General features: G+C 41.8%; 1 protein-coding gene across 9 annotated transcripts in view; it reads right to left on the bottom strand.

Moving 5' to 3' along the window:
• col11a2 (collagen, type XI, alpha 2) overlaps positions 1 to 17,606 on the bottom strand; it is a 53,488-nt gene extending 35,882 nt beyond the window's left edge. For 7 of the 9 annotated variants that reach the window (XM_026157097.1, XM_026157091.1, XM_026157095.1 and 4 more), the window contains exon 1: positions 5,083 to 5,627. In XM_026157097.1, coding sequence (XP_026012882.1) covers positions 5,083 to 5,200 — 118 coding nt within the window. In that variant the 5' untranslated portion in view covers positions 5,201 to 5,627. Of the gene's footprint in view, positions 1 to 5,082; positions 5,628 to 17,408 lie in introns of those variants that run through there. The other 2 variants (XM_026157093.1, XM_026157092.1) reach the window with 2 other exon arrangements.
• Positions 17,607 to 20,810: the final 3,204 nt, after the last annotated feature.

The following is a 20,810-nucleotide window of genomic DNA, read 5'->3' as shown; positions in this document are numbered from 1 at the left end:
ACCTGCCTCTAAGTTTAGAGTATCTGCACTAATGAATCACAGTCTCCGTGTGGTTTATAAGTAACTGCAGGGCAGTGCCAACATTTACTGTACGGCAGCTCCCCGTGTGCCATTATGTGGTCTGTGCCAGTCTGCGTGTGCGTCCCCGATGATGCCAACGTGTATCATGCAGAGTCTTGTGTGGTTTCAAAGCTGCAGGCCGCAGTCTCAGTTTGGATCTGAGGGTGACTACTGACACCACAAGGCCTACCCGGGACCAGAAGGCCCCGGAGCAGGAGGCAGTCACGAGTGAGTCCCTGTAACTTACTATCACACAGAGCAGACAGAGAGAAAAGGCACAAATTAGACAGCAGTCTTAAGACTGTTGGTGCCCCTGTGCTGAATGAGAGGCCTTCACAGCTGAGCTCTGGATGTTCTTCACAAGTCTGAACAGCGCACATCACAATCTACACTTTTAACTGAAAAGCACTCGTTACACTGAACACTTTTATAACAGAGAAAGAAAAATGAGCATCAGTGCCAGTCCATGTGGGTTCACACAATTCTCTCGTTATAAAAGCTGTTTGTAGACTCCACACACATAAACTGGATCATTTCACAGAGAGACCTTCTGAAAACTGCTACTGCACATTACCCACAATCTATATTTTACCATTTAAATGCTGTAAACTAACACAGATCTGAAATTATCCACAGTAGAGATAATAAATTTACCATAAATCAAACACTTTAAGTAAGAATGAACCAGACAAAGAGGCGATAAGAAAGAGAGGAATGGGAGCAGTAAGCAGTTGGAAATCCCCTAACAAACACACACACACACACACACACACACACACACACACACACACACACACACACACACACACACACACACACACACACACACACCCTCATCGTGTGTTCTGTGGCAACAATTTAGCTGCAGGAACACATGTGAGGCGTCGGCGGGTAAAGACCACTTCAGGGGGAATGCGTGAGAACTTTGACTCGTTGTAAAGTTGTGTTGAGATTCTTACTTATGCGGGAAGATTATGCCTTCAGGACTGCAACATTTAAAGCATTCAACCCTCAGAACTCCAAGAAAGAAGGGGATAAAGTCTGAAGACACCTCTGTAAATCTGAAAACACCGACTCTGAATACTAGAAATTCTGTCGTTATTATAGAATTAAGATCTAACTCTGACTTTCCCTGTCTTCCACACAATACACGCTGGGATAAACTCCATAAATGCCACTCCACCTATGAGCTCAATAAAGACAAACAGATTTAGAGGCAGGATTAAGTGGGACAGCTGGTGGTTACTGCATTAAGAAAATGTAAAGCCCCAAAAACCTTCAAAGTGCTTTTCTGTCATCGTTCATGCTTCAGGGTAGCATTTTCCAGTGAAGTCTAAAAACATAACTGGTTAAAGCCACAATTTAAAACTATTTTCAAATGCATAGACAGCATTGATGTCTGGAAAAAAGATGTACATTAACATTACATGTAAAATCACACAGCTGCTCTCCATACCCTCCCACATCAACTTCCTTGAAGCAGCAAAATAACAGTGACTAGGAATAGCATCCTATACAGACAGCCTGTCATTATAAAGTTGGCACGCTCTCACGTCGTTCTTGCACATCTTCTGCTCAAACAGAATGTCTCCCAAGAACGACTATCCCCACGCACAAACCGCTAAATCATCACCTATAAAACTGTGGAAACGAGACCAACTATCTTCAGCTCGCTCCAGTCTGCAGTGCTAATGTGGTTTTGTCTGAGAAAGGATTTCAAATATTCACCGTCTGAGGGGATGTCGTGAGTTAGAAATGAGGCCTGAGAGTGTTTCAGCATATCTCAGCTTTGACGTATGCATGCTTTAATCTTGTCTAGACTGAGAGAGTAGGTCAGCGTGTCACACATTTTGTTACAATACTGGATTCAATAACGCATCAATCCAAGAGTGAGGACAACCTGTGGAGGCTCGAATCCAGGAAACACAGGAAGTGTTAAAGATGAAAAGGAAACCATGCACAGTGTAGGCTGCGCTGTGATATCTGTGTCACTGTTCAGCTTCCACTTTGTTAATAGTTTTTGAACTGCTGGCTATTAGATGGCATTCTGACAGGCATTAAGAACATGGGCTGTGTTTGCCCTGAACTGTGCATTTCAGGCAACCTGCTCTCACACGTCGTGTTCTACCACCAAAGACACTTTACATTACATATGGTTAGGTTTAGATTTAAGCACTGGTGGAGATTTATTCATCCCAAAAGTAGACATGGAATGAGAGGGTGCATGAGAACTGCCTGCAAGGCTCAACTTAGGGCACAAGTCAGCTGAAAGTTTACTGTTTTACAAAGTCTCTGAGAAAAAACGAAACCAGATATTGTAACTGCCAGTTTTTCCCCACTGTGGTTAGACAGAGCTCGTTATCTCATTTTTAAAGTGATGGCTGTTGGATGTAAAATGTAGATATTTGATGGGGGAAGGGTCCTGATGTCCAAGTGTAAAAACTCTGAGAAAAGTGTGCAAAAAAAGTACAACAGAGGAAAGAGGATAGATGTGTCACATCAGGGGCCCAGGGGAACATGATGACAGGGCAGGAGAAAACCAAGGGCACGGGGTTAATGCTGCTAAACTGAGTCACGTGCGGCTGAAATACCACACACTTCCATTCAATCACAAGAATGAGCTGTCAGGCTCCTGCTCCACCGCCACATAGAGTGGCTCTATTCACTGGCAGTGAGGGAAGGAGAGAGAGCAGAGTATGTTATGTTTAGCCTGAGTGAGACAGACTGCCCTTTGAGGAGCGGTCGCCTTTGAAATGGGGTTGAGGAACATCCATGTCAAGAAAATATTGGCCTCTGAATTTCTGCTTCTTTGAACAAAACTCTGCTTTCATGTGTTTCTGGGCGTGTTGCTCTCTGGGTGATGGCGACGTCTTCATTCTCTCAGGACACATCTGAGAGCAAACATCTGGGATTCAGACCATCTTCACCCCTCTGAATCTGCATTTCACCGCCGCAGTGTGGCGCTGTTACAGTTTACTCTGACATCTGCTGCTGAGCCACACCACGCACACAGAAACGCGCAACAGTCCGTGCACGGGGCCAGTGCGAGCAGGAACCCCCACACGCGCACGTAGCACAGACCTGAGAGGTCGCGTGAGTGTTTTACTTGCGTCACGCTGACATTATCACAGAGCAGGTGATTATAAAACTTTTTTCCTACCAGCAAACGAAACCCTGTGATTTGGTGTATAAGCGCTCACAGCCTACCCGGGCTGCTGCACACAGAGGCACATTCATGCAGATGAGGCATACGTTTCCACACCCTGAGCTGGACACAAACAGCCATAGCTTGCAGACGCACATACGTAAACACAAGTGCACAAAGCGCGCACACACGCGCAGATACTGCTCGCTTTCAATTCCGAACCCCGACGACCGAGCTGCTCCGCCGCATAACAACCTATTCATGAAAAGCAAAAATGTCTCAGGCTCCCGCCTCCAAAATACACACGGGACACGGCTGGAAGGTGCAATCGCCTCTCGCAATCTGAAATTGGAAACGCGGCCAAAGAATACAGTGGAGGAGGCGAGTTATACCACAGAAGCCCCCGCGGTCCGTAAACTGCTGCAACTGTGCCAACAGCCAACCTGTTAACGTCCAAAGCAACAACTGCTTCAAATTATAAAAGTTCATGAAAACGCAAATAGAAAGTGAAAAACTATTTTTTTATTATTATGAAAATAGTTGCAGTTTGCGCTAAAACAGCTTTTTTGTGCCACGCTTTAAAAAAAAAAGAGTTTATTTTCAGGTAAAACTAAAAAGCATCAAATGCACGATTTTTGGCTGAACTAATCCAGACTATAAACGCGGATAAATGGATTCTGTTAAAAATAACTTGAGACGACTAGCGGTCTATCAAGGAACAGCAGCGCATACGGATCATTCCTTCATGAAGTCCACAATTTAAAATCCCAAACTAAAATAATCCTGGAAAACCAGCCGGGTGTTGGCTGGGAATAAAGTTCACTTTGTCTTATTGAGATCCCTCAGAAATCCCTCCTCTTTGAACAACCAGAGGCAGTGATGGATGGACTGGTGCACAGGCTGAACTGGTAAACACATTCATATGGTTCCAGCTGGTAGCCCAGTGCACACTGAATCCAATATTTAGTCAGAATAAAAGAAAAAAACCCTAAAAATACTAGAATCCAACAAACCAAATGTTTTATTCGACAAAGCTCATCAGAAACTACCAAACAGGACTTTGTACCGTTTTATCTCATGCCCCACTCCGGGTAGGGGCACAGAAATGAGCACCATCCTGTCAGAACTATTCGGAACTCTAGATAACAAGGTCAGGTTAATACAGAGCACATAGAGTTCAGATCGGAGGAAAATCACAAAGAAACTGATCAGATTAAAACAAACAAATAAAAAAATATCTGTATGTTTCGTAACAGGAACAGATGATGACACCTGTCAGAAGTCTGAATGCAGAGAGGAAGACAGATTCCACGAATGGGAAATTAACAGCTTCTTTGAAGGCATTATTTTTTTTAAATTGATAAAGGCCGTTAATGGTCATAGAGAAAGACAGAATGCCCGAGAATATACGTTCTTTTTTTTCAGATTCAGAATCGGACACCTCTTTATCACCTGATCAATATTTTCCGACCAATATCAGTTCGATATCAGCAGTTAGTCGTTAGTATGGTTCAGATTCAGGCCCCAAAGAGAAACACAAGTCACAAAAGAGCGTTTTAGGAATAAGTCCTTTAAGTCCTCAAAATATAAACGTCTAAAGACGTAATTCTTGCATGCAGCAAATACCAAACAGATTTAGATATTTGGATACCGTGGGGCCCACTGATGGGGCACTACTGCCCTCATTCTTCTGGGAATAAGTAAAGAAGCACGTCAGGTGCGCAAACGTCCCATAACGGAGAGATACAGACTCATTACGGCCACAGTTTATTCAAACAGATGGCGTTTCAGACAGAAAAAAACAGGAAACCATATTTTAAATGTTATTTAAAGAATAAAAATAACATCACCAATAAAAAGTGGAAAATCTGTCTTACCTGCTTGAACCACAGTTGTTTGGCACAGGGCGAGCGCCACGGTTACCAAGGCGAAGGAGGAGAAGTCCATGCGCCATGGTCTCCGTTTCTTCCGGAAGGGACAAGCTCCAATATCCATAGTGTTGCAGTAGTTCTCCGGCCTGGGTCAGCTGTAAATGTGGGATATGGGGGAAGTTATCCTCTCACAGAAAGCCAGCCGACGAGAGGAGCCCGACTGACCCTTCTGTGAGGAAACAGACAAAAAAGCACGCCTCTGGAGACGTCTTTACCTTTCTCCGGAAACCTTCCTTAATGAGTTACCTATATTAATGCACCAAACCTAAAGACTAAAATGGGTTTGGGGTGAATAAATATATTTGATATTGAAGTTTAATCCCTAGCACTGAAGCCCCATTGACTCAGATTGGGTACGAGTACCCAAAGTGGAGAGAGCAGAGAGAGACCTGGAATCACGCTCTCTCTCCCTTCTCTCTCTTTCCCTCTCTCCTTCTTTACTTTCTCCCACGAAGAGTGAGAGCGGTTGTGTATGTGTGTGTGTGTGTGTGGAGAGAGAGACAGAGGGGGAGAGAGAGAGAGAGAATGGCAAAGGTGGAGAGGGAGGGAGAGGGCGTGCGTAATAGCGCGCCGGGCGCACGTAGAAGTACGTGTACGAGGAGAGTCTGGGAGTGGAAACTGGGTCTTTTCTTATGATCGAGCTGCAAAGATGTTTCAGCTTTTCTGTTAACTCTGAGTTATTAACTCAGTGTCAGTGAAACCTTTTTGTCTTCGTCTCGATTCCCTCTGAAAAGCCCAAATTACTGAGATGAGTATTTATCTTTGCCACTTCCTGCTTTCTGCGTCTGTACCTGCGACAGGTAAATGCAGGCTTTGTAGAGCAAGCAGGGCTGTTCAGGTAAACTGAGGATGAGACGGCTGCTGTGCAGAGTAACTGAATGAACGTTGAGTCAGCCAATCAAACGTCTGTCCGCGCTACTAGCCACGCCCCCTCGGCTAAATCCTCGAAGTTCTACCCTTATTCTGATTGGTCAGCCCCACGTGGCCTTGTTTTGCAGGTGTTGGATGGCGATGGGAAACTGAAGAGTATGATGAAGCCTGATGCTTAAAAGGAAAAAATGTTTGCATGCAAGAAAACATGCAGAGACTCCAAAGTCTCAAGGCATAAACCCAAAAAATGAATTTAGTACTGGAAGAATTCTGAGTTATGCTTCAGAGACACTTGAAGAACGTAAACCTGATGGTTTTACATTGTACTCATCCATTTATTTAACAGCACAAATGTCCAATGAGGATCACTCATTACTATCCATTAATTCCCATCCAGATTTCAGCCAGTCAGGACTCCACCTCTATCTGTCTGCCCTGCATGTGCATCTTGCAGTAGATGGCACCATGTGATGGCAGCCTTTCTTCCTCAGATTTGATTCAAGCTCAAGAATGATTCACTCTCCCTCCTTTCCTGCGCGGTCCAGACGAGGATGGAAAGAACTAATGTACATTTCCAGCCTTTTAATATTTGTAAATACTGTACATCTGATTATCGCAGATTTTGACCTTAACTGTGCAAAAAGCTGATGTGGTTTAGGATGATTTAAGAGTCACCACAGGACATTTAAATACCAAAGTTAACACAGTTTGAGTGAATCTTTAGTAGCTACCCTCCTTACTCTTGTACCTTACTAACAATATCATGCAAAGATGAAAATAACTGGCATGTTTTTAATGGCTAAGGAATGCTGCCTTAAGACATAATGAACTCTTTGCCAACAAAACCACAACCTGTCATCTCCAAAATTACCAGAGATGAGTCAAGAGCAACTGAACATCATAAATTTTAAAAAATTGTAGTACAAAGACACTGAAGTAGATATTTTACAGTATCTAACAGGTGTTTATGACGTCCCGTGCAGCTGTGTAAACTGCTCGAGCACTTCTCACATTTCAAATTAAAAACCTAAAGTAATAAATATGTGTTCAGACACCTCAGCTTCTTCTTCTTCTTCTTTTTTTTTTTTTTTACATGCACGGGGGTTGAAATCGTCTCTTTAACAAACACAAACCCTGTTAAGCAGTAATATCAAACACACATTCCTTTCATATAAAATCAAAGCTGCTTTCATTGGCCTACATGTGCTATACGTATATTTCAAAGCTGCCTGTGTGCCCTGCTGTAAACGCTCCACACAGCCATGCTTACTCACTTTCTTTGAATGCAGACTTCACATCCAAAAAGCAGTAATCAACTGTAATTATCTCTTGATGTTCCATACTGCTCGCTCTTTCTCACCACCTTTCATTTCTTCTCTCCTATTTCTGTGTGATTCTCTGAGGGCAAAACAGGGGTGTGTTTGCATTCTCTGCTAAATCCCAGATAACTGGCGTCACTACCAACTGTTCAAAGGGCCTGGTGGAAATGGCAGCACACAAAGGAAAAATAGGGTATAAGTTATTTACTTAACATGCAAACAAAACAATTTTTCATCACCACAATGTCTTAATTCTTTTTGATGTTCTGCTAATGTTAAACCTAAAATAGAAAAGAATGCTTTAGATCTGAGCAGCATCACAGCTCAGGTGACTTTCAGTCAGTTTGATATGATGTCACGTGTGTTGACAAATGAATGATAAAGGTTTTCCTTTATTAAATACTCGTACTTCCAATCACAAGGTGACCTACTGCCCGCTGTTTTAATATTGCACGTTTATATTTAAATGCAGAAAAAGAGGAAGTGTGAGCAGATCCATTCCTAAATTACAGGAAAATTATATCATGAAATCGTCACCAGGCATGTAGCAAAAGTCTGTTTTAGGACTCCACTTCCTAAACTGGAGCTAAATGGTGTGCAGACGTTTTCCCTTCCCCCTGAGTTTTTTACTAAAATACTTCAAATGCAGCAGCGAGCAGCATGGCCCAAACTGCATGACAATGTCTGCGTTATTCATTGAAAACACTGTAAGTCTGACCCAACTGAAGAAAAATGAGATTCAGGTATTTCTTACAGTGCAGATAAGAAGTGGACTATGGCAGCAGACTAAACATAAGCATGCTACGAGTGTATATTAAAAACGAAATATTTATGTCAGTGTGGCAACTTTGCTGAGTGTGAGGGTGATGTCTGGAAGCAAAGGCATTTCCCAGGAAGTATCTGTGGCCCTAACACCATAAACCATTACTGTAACATTAAAAGATGAATGCGGATCCGGGTCGTGAAAAACAAGTTGTAAAAAGGTTTGTTTTTACCACAACTTTTATAAATAAAGTTAGAATGTAAAAGCACAACCAATCACATTCCAGCAGCCTGTGAGCTGCATGAGAGCGCTGCAGAATATGAAAGTGTGTCATTGCAGTTTTCAGACTTTGTAGAGCCTCACTGGGGCTCAATGAGGCTCCACAAAGTTCTGTAAAGAGTTGCACAACTTTTTCTTAAATTTAATAAAGTCATTAAAAACGCTTTAGCTAACACAACGTGCACACGGTTCAAAATGTTAAGTTGACAAAACTTCTATCTTGTTTCCACTTTTTACTTCTATCAGGTCAAGTTGGTCCAACTTTTCTTCAAGTTGAAAAACTCCTCACATATTTTTACAGTTGGTGGGTAAACCTCATGCTTGTGTTTGGGGCACATTAATACTAGAAAGTGTCAGTTTATTCTTTTACATGTTTTACAATTTTATACTGATCATTTATAGAAGAGCAAACATCACCCAGAAAATGTGCTGAGCAGTCAAACCCTCCTCAAAACATCTCCCAACTCAGACTGACATCATTTACAGAAGAGCCTGAGCTTTCCACATACAGTACATTAAATATGTAGAATCAATAAGATGGAAAAACACGGGGCTCATGTTAACAGTCTGATATCCACATGTTGCTAAAGCACCTGAATTAATGTTAACATCATTTGACATTATAATCACTCAGCATCGAGAATACATTTTTAAGAACGCTTATTTCTAAAAGTCTAAGCTGAGTTCCAAGAGGTTTGTTGGACAATAAAAAATGCAGTTTAGCTTTAATCAAGTTTAAATTCACTGTTTATAGGTTTTATTCTTGATTTATAACTTTAAGGCAACCATACTTCAGGGTCATCACCAGTGACGGCTGACACTGCAGTACAGAAACTCTGAGGGTGGATGCTGCCACAGTAGCAGTGGTTATATATCATGGACAATGCTGGATTTGTCTTATTTATTTATTCTATTTATTATTTTTTAAATCATGGGTTTAAACAATGATTAACTCCACCATCTACATTTGAAAAACATGTATAGCAACGGGACTCTCCCTGGCTCAGATTAGGCCTTTGCTCTGCATTCAATGAATATTGGGCGACTTTATGTGACATAAATTTCTGCATCCTCTTGTTATTTCTGATCATTTAGTAATATTTATTACATTTGAGTTAAAGAACATAAAATAATTTAAAATCACAGTTCTGGTGATTTACTTTTGGCTCTGGCTTAAAATTCTTCTGAGGGCATCAAACTTGTTCAGTGATGAAAAAAACCCTGATACTAAATTTCACGTGAAGAGAAAAAGGACACGCTTTAAGTACCGTGTCCGTGTTTGAGCCTGTGTGCAGCAGTAATGACTGCTAAAAGAAGAAAGCGCACTGCCCTCTCATAAGAAACTGCAGGGGTGAGCTCTGATGAGAAGGGCCGGCCATTCTGTGATCACTCAGTGAAACCATCAATAAGCCTGCTGCATCCATCAATTATCCATCAAGAATCATGAGGAAAATGGGCCCGGGCACTTTTAGACCTAAATATTATTACATGAAAACCAAGGAAAATATAGCTTTCCATGTTCACAGATGCAGAAGAAGAACATGAAAGTTTTCTTTGTTGGAATAAAAGTGGAGGTCAGCAGAACAGCTGCAAGGCTGAAAAATCAGAAAGAGTTGAGCACAAAATATTAGTAAATTGAATGCATTTAAATGGCATCTAAATACCATACACTCAAAAGTTACTCTATCATCTACAGTCCAGCTTTACTGAGCTGTTATTTTCTCTGTAAGAGTATTTGTACTAAATCAGAAAGTCCAGGAAACGCTCCCTCAGTGCGGCCGCTCTGGGTTTTATTTTGGCTTTCTAGACACACTGGATCGAGTGTTTTTGAGGACAGACTGTTTGTTTCTGGCTTCCTTGTGCTCTGAAAGTAGATGCCACGGGCCGTAAAAAGAGACACCCCAAGAGACATCTGTGGTATGTGTTTGCTTTTAACTGTACATACAGCTTTGATTCACTTAACCTAAAGCATTCAAGTGGAGAGCTTTTGTTGTATTCATGGCTGAATCACAGACAGAAGTGGTGTTCTTGTTTGTTGCCCTTTGTTTTTCACTGAAGTGTTGCTTTTTGTTGCCAGTTTTCTCATCTTAAGAACAAAAGTTTCTATTCTCATCCACACAGGATATCATAACAAAGTTTACTTACAACAATAACTCGTCGGTTGGGTTAATGTTGAAGAATTAAACACAGATCCCAAATGTGGAAATTAGTAATACGACGAGGAACAGAAATTTAACAGATTAAAAACAGCAAAATATGGTCTTACATGTTAATTTGGAAAAAAACAAGCTATAATAGTTTTGTTAACCACTGAACATGTACGCTGTATTCTGACATCCAAACCACCGCATGTATCTGCAACTAAATGCAGGTGCTTGAGCAGGTGCTTAGGCTTACAGAGGCACTGTGCACCTCTGCAGGGCAGTTTTGGATTTAAAGAGTAAACTGGAGGAAACACTAAAACCAGGACAACAGCAGGAAATAAAAGAAAAGCAGTTCATTAAGTTGTTTAGTTACATTTCTTACACAGATCAGCATAATGTGGCTTTAGTTGTTAGCCGGTGTTGCCGTCACCTTGTGAGAGTTTGTCTGTATGTGTGTCAACATGGAAAAATGTTGTCCTGGAGACACCTGGAGTTGTGGAAACTACCACAAAGGTGGTTTTGAGTACTTTGGCCAGTGTCGGTGGATAGATTTTGTCATGGCAATAGAAACTGTCCAAATGGAGCTCTGAAATTTTCACAGGTGCGTCGCTGAGATACAATTGAAGTCGAGGTCAGTGGAAGGTGTGAGCAGACAACTTACTGAGTTTGCAGTTGGTCTGATATCATCACAAAGTTGTCTCTAGTTGTCTAGACTAACTACCCGTACAGTCAGAGCCTGGGCTGCTGGACATTTGAATCACTGGCCAGCACGACCACAGAGTTTGATGATGAAAGTAGTGTGATGTGAACTACAGGGTGACAGAAAGACTGATGGCCTCAGACATTCGGTCACCGCGGGTGGTGTTGCCCGGTCTTGTTATGTGGTGCACGAAGCAGCCAGTTTACCCGTGTAGGAGTAAATTTCTATTTACAAGGCAAAATAAATGTAATAATGTGCGTGTATATGTTTACAAGCAGACATTTGATTTGTGGGTTCACCATCAAAATTATAATCAACACATTTTATCTTTTACTTTCTTGTGGCAGCTCAATAACATCTCATTATTTTGCTGCTTTTAGAGCATGAAAAATTGCAAATTTGGGTTTTAAAACGTCTTGTTCAGCTTTAGTATACAGTGTGTTTTATCCAGTGTGACCACACCCTTTACCAAGTACAGCAGAAGCGAGCGTTCCCTGGCAGAAGCACAGTCCGCACAATCTGCTAAGCATCCATGTTATGGAATGACCACAAATTCCAAAGAACTAGGACTGCACGTATTCCTTCACTCGCAGCATGACTTCATCATCCTCAAACAGACTTATGGCAAATCCCTGTGACCACTTTAACAAGAGGTGAGGCTGCGAAAATACCCTGACATCCAAAGGCAGGTGCTTACAATGTTCTGTCCAGAAAAAGGAAATAACCTGTGAGGCAGGTCAGTGCAAACCCTGTAATTACTCAATTAAGCTTCAATGTCAGCTGAGCAGGGATTAATGAAGCCTTCTAATTTTCCAGACAGAAATTTAAGGGTTTTAAGAGCCCAGAGGCCACAAGGTTTCCCTGAGGGTGCGCTCCATCAGATGTGGCCACCCACTGAACAGATTTCTCACAATTCATCCAATCAGACAGCAGAAAAGTCTTTGCTGGCTGTAATGCTGGTATACAGCTGATAAAGCCACATGGTGTGGCAGCATCTGAGTCAAGACAAGCAAGGGAGACTTCAAGGATAAACGAAACCAAGACAGGGAAGTCTGCAGAGGGAGAGCAAGAGATGGCATTAGCTCAGGAGATGGACTCAGCAAGTGGCTGTGGGCAGCTCGCCCTCTCTCCGCTCTGCCATTTCCAAAAGGAGAACCTTGTAATTACAATAAAGCGACCATATTATATTGCTGACTTCCTTGAAAAGTCTGTATTTTACTGGGCAGGGCTGCAAATGCACACACACCCTGTTGGCCACAACACACTGAAATAGATCAGAGCAGGGGCTCGCTGGGAGGAAAGAGTAAGGGAGTGTACTGATACTCTCGGTACCAGCAGTGGCTCCAAAGAGTGAGTGTGTGTGTGTGTGTGTTGAATACACTCCACTCGTCTTACTAAAACAGTATGAAGGTGTGCTGAGTCAGGTCAGTAAAAAGGAAAAAAAGGAGGAAATTTCTTTGGAGAATGGCTCAGTGATTTTGAATCTGGCCACCAAACACACCCAGCTAACCGCATACCTCGAAATAGGCAGGGGAGGAGGAGGGAGGACAACGAGGGGTGACGGTGGGGCAGACGAGGGAGAAGGAGGTACAGCGAGGGTGCACACAAGTGGGTGTGTTTTTCTCTGTGGGGTGAGTGTTTGCGTGCCAGCTGATGTATAACAGAGCACATATGTGTGCAACACAGAGGGACGGTTTATATATGAGCACACTGTATATTTATAAAGTACACAAGTCCTTTGATGATATTCGATAAACTGAACAGTAAAGAAAATAAAAAATACAAAAGGCGTGTGTGTGCCTTTCTAAGCATTTCTATTCCATTACTTTCTTTCAACACTTAGCAATTCTTTTCTGGGAGTTTGAAGGCAGCTTCTTTAGTGTTTGACGTTAAATATAGCAATAGGAGAAATCCAGGATTTGGTCAATTTAGCACAATTACTCACTGTTAGAAGGTAATTTGCCCAGGTGGTGCATAATAGTTGTGCTAATAAAAGGCAACTGAAAGAACTGTGGCTATAGCATGAACAAGAAATAGAAGGTATGCTATACTGAGCCATAAAATTATATATATATATTTGAGCAGCCGGTTTCACCTAAGGAATATTAAATTGTCAGGAGCTGAAAGTCAGCCCACTACAAGCCTTACTGTGCTTCACAGGGGCCACAGATCCACATCTAACCAACACTGAAATGGCACAGAAAAACGTGCACATTAGTAGCAGCGATTCATTTTTTCTCTCATAAATGCCAATGAATATTGCCTAAGCCTCAAATAACCACATCTAGATTTGCATCTAAATACCAAAATCCCTAAAATGAAACAGAGCCAGAGATGGTGGCGAGCGATAGGACTCACATGAAGGCTGAGGAAACTAGTGCCTGGGAGGGGACGTTAGGGCCGTGGAAAGGTACAGGCAGGAAAGAAAGTCACAGCAATGAATAGAGTGGGAGAGCTGGTGGTGAGGGGCACACAGGCATGCACAGGGTGAGAGGCAATGAATGAGGGCCATTGATAAAGAGGGAAAGCGCGGACAAGGGTGAGGGGAGGGAGAAAGAGAGGGAGGGAGGAGGGATCAAAAGGTATTTACACATCGAGATTCCAGAATAAAACTGAGGGAGAGGGTGGCTGCAAGGATGGGCAGATGCATCTGACCTACTGACTAAAACACAGGGTGGAACCTCGGCGACTGTGACACAGCAACATTTTTGTGTCGCTAAAGCTGCACGTTTTTCCACAAATGAAGTCACCCCAGCAGCCGGCAGACAGAAGCCTTCAGTAAAGTTTAGAGAAGTTTCCCTCAGAATGAGAGCACAAAGGTGACCTCAGTCAGTCCTAAAGTGCTAGTTCCCATGAAAACACAAATAATCCTTCGGTGTGGTCATGGTTATACTGTTCGAGCACAAATACAATTACATATTTTATGAAGGTGGTGGATATGTAGTGCCTCTCCAGGAGACTTTCAGATGCCCCAAACTGCATTTTCTGTGTTTTTTCCCACTAAAGTAAAACCTGTTTGCAGAGAAAAGTTAGAGCTTTGTGCTGGATTTAAATATAATCATAATGCAACTTTAAAAATAAAAAAAAAGATAAACCTTTTAAATGTTAAAATGTAAGCGTTTTATGGTTATTTTGAGTTTGATGTTTAGGACAGATGCAGGTTTACCTCCATGTTTACCTCCTTTGGTAACTGAGGACAGCAGATGCTGTAGTTGTAAAGTTTCCCTGTTTTTCCACAATGAGCTAAATGTTCGTAAAGTATTTTACAAAGTGGAGAATCCTTTTCCATGTTTACTTTAAAGCTAAAAACAACATATTAACTGCATACATGTCTGAGTAATCAGGTTGGAATATTTTCCACTATTTTCCTTCTCACATGTGAAACAACAGGAAACAATCCACCTCAACATGTTTATACAGTTATAAATGTTCTGCTTCAAACATTGTTGGAATTGCTACTGAAAATAAAAACCTCAGGATGCTGGAAAAATGTAAATAAAATCAATGAAACAAAGTGAGAAAAATATTTTCTCATTTAAATTTTACATCTCACAGAATTTGGGATGGGAGCAACAAAAGGCTGGAAAAGTAAGTGGTACTAAGACACAGATGGAGAAAATGCAGGTTTATGATATTTACAAATCGTTGTGTTTATTTACATTCCTCACAGCATCCCAACAGCTGCGTAATTTGGTCACAAACTGTGTATAAAAAGAGCATCGTATAGAGGCAGAGTTTCTAAGAAGTGAAAATGGGAAAAATTTAATCAACCGGCAAAAAAAAAATCTGTCTACAAATCGTGGAACAATTTCAGAATAATTATCCTCAAAATGAAATAGTGAAGTCTTTGAATAACTTATCATCTCTAGAACATGATATCATCAAAAGGCTTAGAGAACCTATTTAGAAATGACTGAGGAAAAGTGAAAAATTGTTCTACAGTCAGACAAACTTAAACTTCAAATTCTTTTTGAAAAACGTGGACGCTGCATCCTCCAGACCAGGGGTCTCCAACTCCAGGCGTCAAGGGCCGGTGTCCTGCAGGTTTTAGATGTGTCCTTGATCCAACACAGCTGATTCAAATGGCTAAATGACTTTAACATGTCTTGAAGTTCTCCAGAGGCCTGGTAATGAACTAATCATGTGATTGAGGTGTGATCTAAAACCTGCAGGACACCGGCACTTGAGGCCTGGAGTTGGAGACCCCTGCTCCAGACTAAAGAGAAGGACCGATCAGGACTGTTGAGCAGCTATAATCCTCTCTCAGACAAGAATGGGATGCATTTCCCAGAAGTCCTGCAGCTGGACTCCTCTGTTCCCAGATGTTTAGAGACTGTTGTTAAAATGAGAGTGGTAGACACAAACTTCTCCAAACTTATTGGTGCCACCAAATTTCAAAATGAGTAAATAAGTATCAGTTTATGAATTTTCCAAATCATTGCACTCTGCGTTCACATTTTTCACAGTTTTCCAACTTCTTTGGGATTGGGGTTGAACTCGGGGTGGTTTGGTGAGGCGGCGCTGCCTGAAAAATGTTCTAAAAGCCAAGTCAAACCCATGTAGAACTCCCTAAAAAGAAAGAAAACTAAAATGACTGAATGAATATCATAAAAATTAACAGCAGTGCAAATAAACCTGTGTAGGAACCTGGTTGGTGAGGTATTACACTTCCAGCAGTACAAGCTGCAGCTCCCTGTGAAAGACGGAGCTGCTGACTGGCTCTACAAAGACAGGGGAGCACTTTAAAGATGAAAACAAGCTCGTCTTCTTCATTGTAAAGAATGAAAGAGGAGAAGCACCAAGAATGTGAGGCATTAGGAGTATTTGGTTGGTTGAAGGGACAGAGGGCAGTGAAGCCCAGCTGTAACCCCTGACTAGTCAGCTGGACTCTGCGAGGTGGAGGTGAAGGTCAGTTTGCCATTAGGTCGACACTTTGCTGTGCCTGACCCAGCTGAGCATTTCAAAGAACGATGGAGGAGCCGCAGCTGAAGCGCGGAGCTTAAAGGCTCCTTTCACACCAGCTGCTGAACTCAACTCCTCCACGAAATGCGTTAAAATTTCAAGATGGCAAATGAGAGAAACAGTCACCCTGAGTGAAAAATGGAGGAGACAATAAAATTTGGTTATATTAAGGGATTGGTTATATTGGTTATAATTTGGCATATTAAGGGATTTAGCTTCAGGTTTGGTAGCAATTACATAAAAACAACATAAACCAAGCACAGTTAGTTTGGAAAATTAGCATCATGCTGAGTCTTAGCAGGACAGCAGAGAGAAGTTTCTCACTGGTGCATCTGTCATTATTTAAATTGTAGATGAAAGATTGAAGATGAAAACCTCAGTGCATCATGGGAAGCCCCTGCAGCCAAGGCCTAGTGAAGCATAGCTATAGGAGGGCTCAGGGTCACCTCATCTTTAAGCCTGATCTTAGTAGAGTGAGTGTCTGTCTCCTGAATCCAATCAAAGACTCTGAGTAGACATTGAAAGATAAAGTTCATTTGTTTTTCTACAATGTGGGAAACCATCAGCTAGCCTCTGGGGGTCTAGCCTCTGGGGAAAAAGGCTAATTTTTCGGGGCCTCCAGACATCCGGGACGAGATTTTCCATTTCTGTTACAATCCTCAGTATGTAGATGATGCTAATCTTGTGCAGTTCTGGCCAATATAATCCCTTTTTTAATCTCCACATAAATTGTTTACCTGAATGTAATGAACAGACATTTAAGCATGAGTGGTCAATAGGACTTAGACTACAAGAGGAACCCAGAAAGCTTCGAGTGCCAGTTTCACCAGGATTTGACACATTAATAAACAGAATCAGTTTGTGGAGATTGCAGTTGATGCTGGATTGAACAGACAACTAACAGACTTGAGATGCACCCGTCGGTAAACCAGGTGAAGTCAGTACAGCAACCAGGTCGTGTTGTTATCTCGACACGAAGCTTCGATGTACTTGAACATTTGTGTGTTCAAGTAAAAATAAAACATTTCCATTAAGCTTTGATTTAAAGCAGACACACCTGCATATAATTTAACTTTTATTTTGACATGTTTGGCATATGATAATTAAGTATTATATTATAGTATTGTAAGTGTGATCATCGTGCTATCGGCCCATGTTTGCAACAACCTGTGTTGCAACAACAATAAAGATAACTCGGCTCACTTTTAAAGGCACGCTCTGCAGATTTACTTAACCTGAACTTAACAGCTGCTTCCACCGACGAGTGAAGGCTCAGTCCCACTCTCACAGAGCTCACTGACAGAGGGACTCCTCAGCCTGCCGAGGTCAACGAGGAATGCATCGAGGAGGGGGGAATGTACCACAGGGGTGTTGAAGAGTGGGTGGGGAGGCAGAGGAGGAAACCTAGAGGGGGGAAACAGAAGGGTCTTTTGTGAGACAGGAAGCTGCTGAGACCAGGGCCTTCTCTCTGGTACAGTAGACAAATCTGGGATATGAGAACGATGGCGAGAGCAAAGGTGAGGTGCAGCGAGGAAGGCAGATAAGATCGAGGACAGACGACAACAAAACGGCAGATTAAAACAGATCAAAGTGTAACAAGTGAGGCGGAAGACGAGAACACAGTGAGAACCTAAGGTGGTAGAAAACCTACATAGTGTGATTTATCATATTACTTCCTCTTGTGATACAATTATCGATACACTGACTTCAACAATAAATGTTTTTATTGCAACAGTCAGTTAATTTAATCCTACTTGTGTTGAGGACAAACTTAGATGGGAGAAAATAGAGGACAGAGGTGAGAGGTAAATCAGAAAGCTTACAAACTGATAATAGCAGCATCACTGCACCACAGTACTGTTGTTATGTATTATGAACCCACAGTTACAGTACTGTAGCAGTACTGTAACTATTACACTATGATTCCCGCCCCTGTGTGTTGGTGAGACTTGGCTGTCCTACAGACAAAAGATCAAAAAGAGGAAAACAAATTACTAACTTCCAAAACATGAGGCCGAGCATACAGATGCACAGTATTGGTGCACAGACACAGTTAATGAGGTCAGGGAAAACCTGCAATGAAAACAATCTGAGCTCATTCCGGTCTGTCTGTTCATCAAAGAGCTTTTCATCTTTGCCTGCAGCTCAGTCCCATCCGGGTCATTACTGTACGAGCAAAACAGCCGAGGATGCAGCATAAATGAAAAACGACCCTCCCTCTTCCTTCTTCTGTCTTCCAATCCACGTTTCCCTCCTTCCATCTACTGGTTCCCCCTCGCTGACACATCGCACCCCTCTCACGTTCAGGCAAACAGTCAGGAGCTCGTTAATCTTCCCACACACAGACTTCCCACTCTCTCATCATTACAGTGAAATTAAGAGGCGGAGCTTCGTGATGTTATTTCCATTAGAAATGCTTCAAATCTTCCATGCACACTGGAACCCATCAATCGAGGGTCCTCCTCGATTGATGGGTTGAAACGTGCAGCTCTACAGATTATTTTTATTATTAAATTTTAATATTTTAGAAAAAAATGATCAATTTCTAACTGAAATCAATAAGATGATGGAGTTTGTCCATGACTTTAATAGATTTACTACAGCTGATCCATACTTTGGTAGTATGAACATTACTTGCATTTGTTTGCCTTCACTGACCAATCATGTCGCACTTCTAGAAATGTAAAAAAAGGTAGGAAGAAAATCTTGTGTTATTGAAATTTTATATTTTCCCACTTTTTTGGTGTTTAGATGTCTTAATATAAAAATTTAAGGCTGAATGATTTTTATAAGACAGATTATTTTGGAAAGTGACACAAAAACCAGTAGAACCAGTTACTTGAACTGAGATGGACAAAACAGGCAGTCACTACGCTTAAAGGATTAGATTTGATTTTCTCTCCTGGTTTAGGTTTTTTACCTTTACTGTAAAATGGAGAATACACCACAAATTGCACGTAAAACGTAGCTGTTTAAAACGTTTGGGGCACATTTCTTGATTACGTACCCAGTTGGCACCACCACGATGTCTTCCTCTCAGCCTGACATATATTTATCTGCCATGTTCCTTTGATTTGAAAGCAAAACCAACTATCCTCAAAAATGTAGAATTATATACTTTGTGTGGGACCCGTTCTCAGTTTCACCCAGATTTAGCTCTGCTCAGGAGGCGCTCTCAGGCATCTAAGTGCACGCTGGCTCAGAGCTGGTCTGTGTATGCCCAAAACCTAGCATATCATTACGCCTGAAAGAACATGGGGACAGTGGCTGACCAGTAATTTGGCTTTTATAAATGTTGTCACCACTCATTCCAACGTTTCTCCCCGTCCCAAAAGTCTGAACTGTACAGACACAACATAAAAAAGACAGAAACGTGACTTTAAGCTTGAAACGAGACAGAAATAGTGTTTCCAAGAATCTAACATGTACCACCCGGTGCCCCCTAACAGAAAAGTTTAATTTAATCACAATAAACTGTGACGACTATATTCAGCGGATGGTTTAGCAAGATAAATGTTTTTGTTTTCATTTATTTTACTTTTTCAGAGTAGGTAGCTTACCAAATGTGACCGCCCTCTACAGCACCATAATGGACCCCAATGATCCACACCACCCGGTTTCCCTTCTGTCAGCAGGGAGGTGGTGCTGCAGGATCTGTGCGAGGACCACCAGTTTTGTAACAGCTTCATATGTGAGGATAATAAACACTCAGCACTCGTTCTCCCAGACTCCTTTGCAGATCCATACACATTCATCCTCTGTTTGTTCATTCACAGTTGGTGAATAAACAAGAGGACACAGTAAAATCCGCAAAATACGTTAGATGCCACTACCCACGTCTAATCATGTTCATTCTTTTATGTGCTGTCAATCACGCACATATTAAAAACTTCATCCTAAAGGCCACACGAGGTTGGCTCCAACAGTAACTACAGTTACAGACTTTTCTGTTAAAATGAACTTTAACAGGGAAAATAACCTGTTAACATCCAAGTAAAGGTGGAAGGTTTAAGTCCCTGTAAATACATTTCCTTCTCCTTGACACCTGTATGTATACAGATGCATTTCCAGGTTTGAAAAATGAAGCCATTTCTGTTTTAAGAGATGTCTTCTGCCCGATGAAGGCATCAGGGGCAACTTGGGGCTCAGCATCTTGCCCAAGGTTACCATGAGTAGGGGAGCCAGGGTTTCAAACCATCGACGTTATGATTAGTACACTACCCGCTCTCCCTCCCATTTATGGGCTCTCTCACTAATTCTGGGTCATAATGAATTAAAAATTAAGTATATTTTTCAAATTGCGGTCGCACCATGTTTCCAGATGACAGACTGTCTTGCGTATGAAACTACACACCTAATGAGGACACGGTTTGACAGTCAAAGCTGCCACATCTCGTCACATCCAAGTTTTTGCACGCAAAATCTTGATGGCGTAAACGCCTAAAGCTTCAGAAATCTTTAGGTGATCGTCTCGTATACCGTTTTGTTTCCTCTGCAAAGCTTCACCTCAGAGTTAACTGGAACTTTCTGGTTTGATTTGCCTCTTGGGGCTTTTTGAGGTCTCTGTCGTGCGATTATCTGACACGTGTGTTTTTCTGTTTTCATGAGTGAATATGATTCTGGGGCTTCAAGATGTG

The sequence above is a fragment of the Astatotilapia calliptera genome, chromosome 22 (genome assembly GCF_900246225.1).
Source record: "Astatotilapia calliptera chromosome 22, fAstCal1.2, whole genome shotgun sequence".
Classification (NCBI taxonomy): Eukaryota; Metazoa; Chordata; class Actinopteri; order Cichliformes; family Cichlidae; genus Astatotilapia; species Astatotilapia calliptera.
Note: the sequence above shows the minus strand (reverse complement) of the source record. Positions and strands in the feature narration are given on the sequence as shown.